Source organism: Populus euphratica, unplaced genomic scaffold (assembly GCF_000495115.2).
Source record: "Populus euphratica unplaced genomic scaffold, PopEup_1.0 scaffold878.1, whole genome shotgun sequence".
Lineage (NCBI taxonomy): Eukaryota > Viridiplantae > Streptophyta > Magnoliopsida > Malpighiales > Salicaceae > Populus > Populus euphratica.
In genome coordinates, this window is record NW_011500746.1 from 18,989 (window position 1) to 31,738 (window position 12,750).

At 30.7% G+C, this 12,750-nt stretch overlaps 1 protein-coding gene across 3 annotated transcripts; it reads right to left on the reverse strand.

The window, feature by feature from the left end:
* Positions 1-585: 585 nt before the first annotated feature.
* Positions 586-7,022, reverse strand: LOC105116248 (uncharacterized). 3 transcript variants are annotated; one of them, XM_011013498.1, is made up of 3 exons: positions 6,997-7,022; positions 1,545-1,947; positions 586-1,021 (listed from the first exon to the last, which is right to left on the reverse strand). In XM_011013498.1, exons 2-3 carry the CDS (start codon positions 1,924-1,926, stop codon positions 891-893), a joined length of 513 nt encoding a protein of 170 aa, XP_011011800.1. In that variant the 5' UTR covers positions 1,927-1,947; positions 6,997-7,022; the 3' UTR covers positions 586-890. The 3 variants fall into 3 exon arrangements, with proteins under 3 accessions (XP_011011800.1, XP_011011799.1, XP_011011798.1); XM_011013497.1 differs by lacking the exon at positions 6,997-7,022 and having other exon boundaries at positions 586-1,020; positions 1,544-2,270; XM_011013496.1 differs by lacking the exon at positions 6,997-7,022 and having other exon boundaries at positions 586-1,016; positions 1,540-2,270.
* Positions 7,023-12,750: the final 5,728 nt, after the last annotated feature.

Sequence of the window (12,750 nt, forward strand, 5' to 3'; positions counted from 1 at the left end):
CATCATCATTTTATCCGAGAGCATATAAAGAACAAAGAAGTCGAGCTGATATCCTGCAAGACAAATGATCAAGTTGCAGATATTTTTATCAAGCCATTGAAGAGAGAAGTATTTATCAGATTGAAATTCATGCTTGGAATGACATCCTTTGATTGAGTTTAAGGGGGAGATTTGTTAAAGTAAACTTAATCTAGAAGGTCAAGGAAGGCAACCACCAGCTGTCACCACCCAACCATCCAGCTGCCAGCCACCGGTCGCCAGCCGCTTTCACATAGTCGGCAACAGCCGCCTTCACACTTGAAGGTTGAATTTTCTTGTTTTGAATTCGTGTATAAATAGGCAATTAAGCTTATGTAATTATGTGTGGAGAGATTTGAGAGAAACACTAGAGAGAAAGAGAGAAAGAGAGGGTGTGTATTGTAAGCTTTTGTTTATGTTGTAAGTTTATTGTTTTTGAAATAAAACAGTTGAAAAACAATGTGTTTTATCTCCTCCGAGTGTTTCAAAGCCACCATAAATGGTTTCTCCCACCAACATACATGAGCTAATCTTGCTTGCAATGGAATCACTTGTGACGGTGCTCAGTGATTTTACTAGAAAAGCTTCATTAACTACATGATTTTACACAAAAGCAGCTTAAGATTAAACAAGTTCTCAATGCCCTCCAAAAGTACACATGAGACTATGGAGATCGAATGCATGAGAATACAATTATTGCCACAGAAAAGACACACAGCAATACAAAGTAACTTGAGTTTATTCTCTACTGGATCCGAGCCCACTTGAAGAGTTTCCAGTAAATTTTCAGTCATTTCCTCTTAGCTCATCGGAGATATTTATTGTACGATTGGATGCATGTGACTGGTGATAAAATGCATCATTGGTTTCTTTCACATAATGCTACAGTTAGATCTTGATTCACCATCACCAATACCAGTTATGCCTCCAACATCACTACTAGTTATGCCTGCAACTTGCAGTCCCTTTTTAACGACGTTAAGCACCATGGTTTGCTTCTGAAATAAAAGAAAATATGCAAATATATTAGAGGTTGAGTTCATATTTTATAAGCAAACATGTTTTTATACTTAATATAGTATTTATTTATCAATTAGATGGAGATAATGTTTGTAATAATGAAAACATGAGGATTCCACTAGTTATTTTGAAGCCAGTCCTGAAAATATAATTAATCTCTTCATCCAGAGAATTAAAGAAGTTCAATCAATACGAAGAATGGGAATTCAAATGTAAAGCAGAGAAGAAATATAATAATAAAACAAAACCTAGCGAGCTTGTAAAGCTCTACAAGAGAAAAGAAATCATTGATTAACCTTTGATTGAGTAGTAATCAATAGCTGTCCTATCTCAAAAGCCATGTCATGCATAGCGTTCAGCTCAAAAGATCCTAACTAGATCCAAATTCAGAATCTTGAAGGAAGCTCCAAACGTAATGCTCCATGAACAATGAGTTATTAGTGAATTTTGGCAAATGTATAGTAAAAATATCTTATTGTTTTAGTTCCTAAAATTTATTACCTTTGTGGGGGCCGCTTGTGTCGCGCTCCTGCTTTGACAAAGTAAAGTATAGTTATCGCAGAAGATGGCACCATCGTGGTGTGTGAACTTTTTATCACCATAACATTCACAACAAATTTCATAGGTGCTAACTGAATCATTGAAGAAACATTCAGAGCAGCTGAAGTATGCACCTGCCAAGAACGTCTTACAAGACTGGCAAATTATAGCCCTTCCACTCTGCATGATGTAGTACAAGACGGTTGCTTCATCAAAATCCAAGCTTCCATTGCTGTCCTTGTCCAGCGCGCTAAAGATGCTCTGATGAGTGAAATCTGTGGCTTTATTTTCATTGAGATAGTCCACGTATTCACGTACGCTAATTTTCCCGTCTCCGTTCTTATCCATGGCATTGAAAGTCTTTCTGGCCTGTTCCTTTTTATTTTCGGGCAGATGTTTGTAATAAGCTCCAGCAGCCCGGCGAATCTCCTCCATATCTATTTATGCGTGTAATATTTAAGAGGAAGAAGATTTAAGAGGATAACGGAAGAGGTAGCTTAGATCACAATTTTAACACTCCAAAGGGACTTTGGTCTTCATCTGATCACAAAGCTCTCATGTTCGACAGTGATTTATAGTACTGGCAAGTGACCACACAATAAAGAACTATTAAAGAATTGAAGTGAATTTGGGTGTGGATTATCATTCTGTTTTGCTGTTGTACATTTGGTATCTTCAATAATTTAACTTTCTCACACGTCATGGGACCTTTGGTAACTTCAATAATTTAACTTTCTCACACGACACATGATACACGGCTCCCGTATTCAAAGAATCATCTTACCTAAAAGTTTAAATTGTTAAGTGAGATTTTAGGATATAATTTATATTATTTTCTAACACACCCCTTCAAGTGAAAGCTCTTTAAGCTTGAAATTTATATAGGCCCACATTATCTTGTGCTTAATTTTTATGAAATAAATAGGGATGATAAGATTCGAACTCGTGATCGTTTGGTTATTAAGGCTCTGATATCATATCAAAAAACCATCTCACCTAAAAATTTAAGCTGTTAGGTAAAACTTTATGATATAATTTATATTATTCTCTAACACATGCACACCCAGCTACTACTATAGTTGAGAGTATTATTGCAAATACAGTCTATGACTTGCTAATTATAGATGTCAATTGCAAATTGCGTGTTGTATAATGTATTTTCAACTTCTCTAATTGAGGTATCCTGTGATAGTTTATTATGTCATCAACTCTTTTTTTTTAAAAAATTGCAATTCATACAATTAAGTTTTCCAACATCAAAATACAATTTACAAAAAAAGCATATAACTAGCTATAAATCAATATGTTAGTCATCCAAATATAGCTAAGTTAATATCAAAAATTAATTTAAAATAAAATAAAATCTAAATTAAGCTCCAAATCTTGTGGATTTTGAATTGACCTACATAAATATTTATGTGTAGCCATATTCGGTATCATGTTCAAACCTTTACAAACCATCCTTGTTGTTTTAAAATCATTTCAAAATGTGTTTTGCTATTTACTCTTGGTATTTAGGGTCAATAGACTCAACATGGATCAGTACACTGTATATTAAAAATATTATTTTTTTTTAATTTTAAATAAAAAATAAGTCTTAAATAAGTCTTAAAAATATTTAAATTTAATATTATTTAAAGTATTTGTGCCACTAGATTCGGCCACCACTAAATATATTAACCCATAGTGATTAATGCTTGGATATTTTAGGATCATGGTACAAAACCTTTATTCAACAAAACTTATGAGTGAATCCTAGTAGTATAGGATAAATGAACTTGAATAAGGCATTATTCATAGACCACTGTTGCATAAACAAATTGTTTAGCGATATCTCCTCTTAAGATTTGGACTAGGTTTAATGAACCTAACATAAGCCTATCAAATTATTCACTGACATGGCTTTATAAACTAATAATAGTCATGGGTCATTGTTATTATCTATTTTTAGATCTTATACCAAAAAAAATAAAAAAAGAAAAAAGAAAATATTAGAAGGAAAAAACTTAAAAATATATATTAGCGAAAAAAGAACATCGAGGTGTCTAAAAAATAGTTAAAGAATGGTTGAGAAAGTTTGAAAATATAAAAATTGAAATTTGATAGTATATTTTTAATTGATGAAGGTTCTATTGACAAAGAAAATTCAATTTAAGGATGAAAAGTCCGAAATCAAATGTTTAAGGACTCAATTAAATTTTATTGAAGGTTTAATTAAAATTTTGAAGGGTTTGAAAGTAAGAAAAAATAATTTTTAAGTCAATTTAAGTTTTAATTGAAAGAAATTAAAGCTTGGAGGCAAATTATAATTTTTAGGAGTTATTTTGATCAATTCAAGGGTTTAGTTGCATAAATATTGATGTTTAATGAGCAATTAGGGATTTGATTAAAAAAATCAAAAAACAAAGACTAAAGTGGAAAATGCATATGAATATAAGGGTTGAAATTGACTAAAACAAGAGCTAAAGTAAAGAAATTGAAAGTTTGTTGATTAATAAGGGTCAAAAGGTATAAATTCAAAATCAACGAAGAATAAAAAAGGCAGTCACTTCAGGGTTGATATTTAAATTTAACTGAGATACAATTAAATTGATTTTTAAAATCAAAATTTTAATTAATAACTTGATTGAACAAATTGAAAAATAAGAATTAATTTGAAAATAGATACTTTTTGACACCATTTTCTTGTAAATAAAATGACTCGTTTTTTTCCAAACAATATTGTTTCATTCACTGTTGACTTTGTTTAAAAAAGAACTCAAAACGATTGCAATTTTGAGTGGCATTGTATATTTTCTTCTTTCCTTGAACGTGCTCCAGGCAGAGGAAGAAGAAGATTGTTCCTCTGCAGCATCTCTCCCTCTCTCTCTCTCTCTCTCTTCTGGCTAGAGACCCAAAAATCGACAAGACTCGCATGCACCCATGACTAACTAGCAAATGAAAAAACAGAAAAGACAAGCCTTGCGGGCGGCTGGATAATATACATGGATGACATCAACATGAGGAGGGCACACAACATACATCTTAGTGGCAACATAGAAAGCTAGATATGGTTGTGGCATTTTAGACTTATTTTCTTACTTGACGTATTTTATCCAAAAGTCGCCGATCCAGCAAGTTTTAAAATATGCGCTGAAGATGCTCTGATGAGTGAAATCTGTGGCTTTTTTTTCATTGAGATAGTGCACGTATTCACGTGCGCTAATTTTCCGGTCTCCGTTCTTATCCATGGCATTGAAAGCCTTTCTGGCCTGTTCCTTGTTATTTTCGGGCAGATGTTTGTAATAAGCTCCAGCAGCCCGGCGAATCTCCTCCATATCTATTTATGCGTGTAATATTTAAGAGGATAACGGAAAAGGTAGCTTAGATCAACAATTTTAACACTCCAAAGGGACTTTGGTCTGCATCTGATCACAAAGCTCTCATGTTCCAAACTTATTTAAAACTTTGCTGGTGTTCATGGGTCCTTTGGTATCTTCAATGATTACTCTCTCACACAACACGTCAAACACCATTCCCGTATCAGAGTCATTAAGGGCCGCGCATGGTAGTGTATAATCAGTTATTTTTTGAATTGTTTTTGTACTTCAAAATAAATCAAGATAATTTTTTTTTATTGTAATAAATATGTTTCATACCAACAAATTGAAATAATCTAAAAATATAATAAAAATTTAATTTGAAATAAAATAAATTTAAATTTTATGCAAACATCGTATCTCGACACCGAAGAAGTATAACATACAATTCATTTTTATTCTCGTACTACCATATTAACTCTAACCCTTACAACCTTATGTCTCCTTTCCTCATAATAGCCACCAGCCATACGCTCTTCTTCTTTTCAAGCTGAAGCCGCCACTCAAAGCCCATGCAAACCCAGCTACTACTATGAGAGGCCACCACAAATTTGTTTTTGGAGACAAGATCTTTTCTTTTATTCGACCGTACCCACGAATTATTTATTTCTCCTCGACCCTTCTCTATGGACAACAAAAGAAAACAGTAGCTATTAAAGAGACCACACGGCGAAGAAATATTAAAGAAGTGAAGTCAAGCTGGGTGTGGAAACTTTGGTATCTTCAATAATTTAACTTTCTCACACAACACATGAAACACGACTCCCGTATCAGAGTCCATGCACACCCAGCTATTACTATAGTTGAGAGTATTATAGCTTTCTTGTGCATCAGACGAATGCCATCTGAACCTCTATTATTGCAAATACAATCCATGACTCCCGTGTAGTATAATGTATTTTCAACTTCTCTGAATGAGGTAACCTGGGATAGTTTATTATGTCATCAACTCTCTTTTTCAAAAAAATTGCAATTCACACAATTACAAGTAATTAGTTTTCCAATATCAAAATATAATTTACAAAAGGAGCATATAACTAAGCTATAAATCAATATGTTAGTCATCCAAATATAACTAAGTCAATATCATAAATTAACTTAAAATAAATAAAATCTAAATTAAGGTCCAGATCTTGAGGATTTTGAATTGACCTTTAATATATTATATTTATGTTTAGCCATGTTTGGTATTTTGTTCCAAGCTTTACAGCTCATCCTTGTTGTTTTAAAATCATTTCAAAATGTGTTTTGCTATTTACTCTTGCTATTTAGAGTCAATAGACTCAACATGGATCATTACATTGTATATTAAAAGTATTAGTGTTTCTTTTGATTTTAAATAAAAAATAAATCTTAAAAATATTCAAGTTCAATATTGTTTAAAGTATTTGTGCCACTAGATCCCATCAGTAAATAGATTAACCCATAATAGTTAATGCTTGGACATTTTAGAATCAGGGTATAAAAACTTTATTCAACAAAACTTACAAGTGAATCCTAGTATGAAAGGATAAATGAACTTTAAAACAACACCGTTTTATTCACTATTTATTAAAAAAAGCTCAAAACAATATACTTTTGAGTTGCACTGTATATCTTTTTTCTTTCCCTCGACGTGCTACAGGCAGGGAAAGAAGAGGATTGTTCCCCTACAGCATCTCTATGGCTCACACCCATGACTAACTAGCAAATGAAAAAACAGAGAAAACAAACCGGGGCGGCTGGATAATATACATGGATGACATCAACATTAGTAGGGCACATAATATACATCTTATATGGTTGTGGCATCGTAGACGAGGACATCCATTATTTTCTTACCTAAGGCGACTATTTCCAAGTCTGTTTTTAAACTTGCACGAATCTGACTTCTATTGCGACACATGTATTTTATCCAAAAGTCACCGTGTGTTCTATCCAACAAGTTTTAAAATATGCGCTGAAGATGCTCTGATGAATGAAATCTGTGGCTTTTTTTTCATTCAGATAGTCTACGCATTCACGCACGCTAATTTTCCCGTCTCCGTTGTTATCCTTGGCATCTGAAGTCTTTTCTGGCCAGTTCCGTGTTATTTTCGGGCAGATGTTTGTCAGAAGCTCCAGCAGCCCGGCGAATCTCCTCCATATTTATTTCTGCGTGTAATATTTAAGAGGAAGAAGATTTCAGAGGATAACAGAAGAGGTAGCTTAGATCAACAGTTTTAACACTCCAAAGGGACTTTGGTCTGCATCTGATCACAAAGCTCTCATGTTCCAAACTTATTTAAAACTTTGGAAACTTTGGTATCTTCAATAATTCCACGATCCCACACCAAAGGAAGCACGGTTCCTTTGCATTTTTCCAAGGAACATGACAAACTGAATCTAGCCAGGATAGAGTTTTGGTAAGTTAGCACCCTTAAATAATTATTTCGTAACATAACACAAGGAAAACAATATTTAGAAATCTAAGTATAACTGAGACTATTATAATTGGCATGTGCGTCATGTGAGTTACGATTGCCTTCTGAACCTCCATTATTGCAGGTACACTCTACAACATGCAAGTAGTAAGGATTTTGAATTGATCTACAAGATATTATATTTATGTTAAGCCATGTTTAATATCATGTTCCAAGCCTTTACAACTCATCCTTGTTGTTTTAAAATTATGTCAAAATATGTTTTGTTATTCACTCTTGTTATTTAAGGTAAATGCACTCAACATGGATCATTATATTTTATATTAAAAGTATTAGTTGTTTCTTTTGATTTTAAATAAAAAAATCTTGAAAATATCTAAGTCCAATATTACCTAAAGTATGTATGCCACTAGATTCCACCACTAGTATGTGTTTTGGTGGGAGGTGTGGTGACTTTTTTTCATTGAAAAGCATGATTCTTTGCTTTTAGGAAGTGTTGTGTCTTAAAAAGAAAATCTCTCACCCAAACACTCCTTAAATAGATCAACCCATAATAGTTCATGTTTGGACATTTTAGGATTAGGGTACAAAACCCTTATTCCATAAAAATTACGAGTAAATCCTGGTATTATAGGATAAATAAATTTGAACGGGTTATTATCCATAAACCATTGTTGCATAAACAAATTGTTTAGCAACATTTCATCCTAGAATTTAAACTAGGTTTAATGAGTCTAACATAGATCCATCCATTTATTCACTAGCATAACTTTATAAATTATTAATAATTACAAGTCATAATCTAAAGTAAATATGGATATAAATATCAATTCCCTAAATCAATTAAGAGTAACAATAATAACTAGAATTTTAGAATGGATAGGAATAAAACCTATAATAGGCTTAACTCATTACAATAGATTCATGTGGATATACCATCAGTAGATTGAGCATAATAAACTATTAGAAATAAAAAAAAAACAAGTAACAATGAAATTTGTTATAGGTATGATATTTTAGAGTGACAATATATTTTTTTCATTGAAAAGCATGTATTCTTTGCTTTTAGGAGTTGTTGTGTCTTAAAAAGAAAACCTCTCACTCAAACACTTCGTAAGTAGATTAACCCACAATAATTAATGCTTGGACATTTTAGGATTAGGGTCCTTAGTCCATAAAAATTACAAGCAAACCCTACTACTATAGGATAAGAGAACTTGAATTGGGCATTATCCATAAACCACTGTTGCATAAACAAATTGTTTAGCGACATTTCATCCTAGAATTTGAACTGGGTTTAATGAATCCAACATAGACCCATCAAGTTATTCATTAGCATAATTTTATAAACTATTAATAATCACGGGTCATAATATAGAGTAAATATGGATATAAATATCAATTCCCTAAACAAATTAGGAGTAACAATAATAACCAAAATTTTAGAACTGATAGGAATGAAACCTACAATAGATTTAACTCATTACAATAGATCTATGTGGATATACTATCGGTAGATTGGACGCAATAGAATATTAGGAATAAAAGATAAGTAGCAATGAAATTTGCTATAAGGATGATACTTTAGGGTGACAATACATTTTATTTAGCATAACAAGTTTCTTATTTTAGAACTTTAAAGATTAATTAGGGTTTTCTTATAATTATAATTGATAATTATAATTGATGTGAATCAGCCCACAAACACTAATAAGTATCTGCTGCATGTTCTAAATGGGTCAATTACAAGGTCTAAAATAAAAACATTTAAAGAAATATTAAATAAACTAGTCTTGCAAGTTTCGGCCAATGCAAAAATTAGAGGTCCACTAGAGCATCAATAATTAATTTGCAAGAGGAGCCAAATCCCATCTTATTTAGAGGTCCACTGGAGCATCAATAATTAATTTGCAAGAGGAGCCAAATCCCATCTTATTTGAAAAGACAAAATTGGCAAAAATATATTTAAAAAAAAATCATAGAAAAAATTCAAAATAAAAGTAAAAAGAAAGCAAAATACCGTGGATTACTATTATAATTCACAATGTAATGAGTGTTGGATGAACAATGGTTTCTCCTACATCCTTTAATTTTTGTTACTTCATAAAATTTAATAATATGGTTTTTCTATCAAACTATTTTCTTAACAATATAAAAAAATAGACTAAAAAAATCAAGTTTAACTTAAAAAACCCACCAAATCCATAAATTGGGATAATATGAATTCCCTTGACAAATTCGTAAGCTACACTAACATCATAGAAAAAAAATAAAAATAAAAAAATTAAATTTTTAATCATTTCAATATTAAAAAATAAAATAAGACAATCTTTTAAAAAAAAAACATGTAAACCCAAAAATAAAATAGATAAAAATAATTTTTTAAAATCATAAAAAAAAAAAGAGGAAAAAAAACTATTTGTCAAAAAATAAAAACAATGTGCGGATTAGCAGCTTTAAATTTTGAACTTACATAAAATAAAATAATCAAAAGTGAGATTATATAACAATTATTCATTATTTGTTAGTAGAAAAGAAGGAACTGAAACAACAAAATAAGAAGTGTTATAATATTGTTTTACTTTTTACCAGTTTACTCGTGGGTCAACTCACATGAACAGGATCCAGTCTCTTACCTATGTCAAAAGGAGACTCAACTCATCTTTTAAAACCGTGACCATAGGTCATTAACCCACACATGCATTAGATTTTATTGTATAAAATTAATATTTAGTTGCTTAGGGGCTCCAATTTTCAATTAACTTTCATTGTATAAAATTAATATGTTGTTACTGTTAAAGGGATTGTATTCTCAAGTGCCGAAAATTAGGGTTGAGTGTTTGATATTAAAGTACAAGCTACTTGTTAAAAATAATTTTAATACATGAGAATGATTTTTTTTTAAATAATTTTAATACATGAGAATGATTTTTAAAAAAAAAATTAACATTAATAAATATAAATTATTAAAAAAATATAAATTTAATATTTTTTTCAAATCAAAATAAACACAATAAAGCATCTCATTTCATCCCTCAGTCATGTCTACATATCTATTTAGCGTTAATCACTTGTGATACTGCTAAATTATTTTATTAGAAAAGCATCATTAATTATATGATTTTGCACAACAGCAGTATAAAATTAAGATAACAAGTTTTTTAGAGGTTATTGATCCAAGTTTTATAAATTTTAAAACTACTAAAAATTTATATAATTATTAAATTTATATTTTATAAAATTAATCAAGATGTTGTTACACGTGATGAAATCTTTAATATCTTCAATTTATGTGATGTTGCACATGATAGGACCTTTGGTATCTTCAATAATTTAACAATCTCACACAACACATGAAACAAGATTCCTATATCTAAGTTATGGAGAGTCAAACATATAATTTTATAATGATTATTTTTTGAATTATTTTTTTAATATATTAAAATAATATTTATTTATTTATAATAAATTATTTGACACTAAAACAATAAAATAATTTAAAAACATAATTAAAACTAATTTTTTAAAAATAAACTTTTACCCAACCACTATACAGTTACAATCTACTCATCTATATATCTATTTAGAGTTAATCACTTGTAATAGTGCTCAATCAATTTACTAGAAAAGCATCATTAACTGTATGATGGTACACAAAATCAGCATAAATAAAAAGTTATTTAGCGTTTATTAATTTGAATTTTATAAATTTTTATACTAGTAAAAATTTATATAATCATTAATTTTAAGTTAGAATTAATTAAAAGACTCTTCTACGTGATAGATCTTTAGTATTGCAATTTATGTGATGTTGTACATGATGGGACTTTTGGTATCTTCAATAATTTAACAATCTCACACAACACATCAAACACGATTCTTGTATATTTTTTTTTATAATATAGGTGTCCAGGCCAGCTTGCGCGCACCACGACTAATCCCACGAGCCCTGAAGTTAACAACCATGTAAATCTCCAGTGGCCATCATATGAGCAACCAAGGACTCGAACCTGAGACTACAGAGGGAGCAAACCCCTTAATCCCAAGTCTTTACCATTTGGCCACCACCTAGATGATTTTTCTTGTATCTTGTTTTGAAAGGTCGTGTATTTCATTGTAGAATGGTTATTTTTTATTTTTTTTAAAATATATTAATATAATATTTATTATTTATAATAAATTATATTTGATACTAATACAGTAAAATAATTTAAAAACATAATTAAAAATTAATTTTAAAAAATAAACTTTTACACAAACACCGTATACAGTTACAATCGACACCGAAGGAGTATCACATTCAATCAGTTTTTATTCTCGTATCACCAAGTTAACTCTAAACTCTACAACCTGATGTCTCCCTTTCCTCGTGCTTGCCACCAGCCATACACACCCTTTTCTTTTCAAGCTGCAGGCACCACTCAAAGCTCATCTACAACCATGCCCCGTCAAGCATTGGGGCCTCACAATCACTAGCCAATATGTGCAATATGCTTTTCTCTCATGCCTTTCTTTGTCTCATGCCTTTTTAGATATTCTGGTGTAGAGGAACCACAGGAATCCATCCCACAAATTTGCTTTTGGAGACAAGAACTTGTCTTTTATTCCACCGTACCCATGAATTATTTATTTATCCTCGACACAACGAAAAAAAGTAGCTTGCTTATAAAGAGACCACACAACGAAAAAATATTAAAGAATTGAAGTGAAGCTGTATCTTCACTAATTCCACACAAAGCCGAGTTGCATTTTTCCAAGGAACATGGCAAACTCAATCCAGCCAGGATAGAGTTATTGGTAAGTGAGCACCCTTAAAAAATTATTTTGTAAAATAATATAATATTTAGAAATCTAATATAAGTGAGAGTGTTGTAATTAACATGTGTGTCCCTGAGTCACAAATGCCTACTAAACCTCCATCATTGCATATATGCTCTACAACATGCAAGTCGTACATGTGAATCGCAACTTGTATGTCGTGGAAGGTATCTTCGACTCCTTTCATATAAACACCTGTGATAGTTTATTTTGTCATCATCTTTTTTTTTTAAAAAAAAAAAAGCTACAATGTGCACAATCATAAATAATTAATTTTTTAGCATTAAAATATAATTTACATAAGTAGTACATAACTAAGCTATGAATTAATATGTTGAGTCATTCAAATATACCTTAGTCAATATCAAAAAATTAATTTAAAATAAAAAAAATCTAAATCAAGCTCTAAATCTTAAAATTTTTTGATTGACCTGCAAGATATTATATTTATGTTAAGTCATGTTTAGTATTATGGTCCAAACCTTTACAACTCATCCTTATTATTTTAAAATTAGGTCAAAATGTGTTTTGTTATTACCTCTTGGTATTCAGAGTAAATAGACTGATCTTTACATTGTATATTAAAAATATTA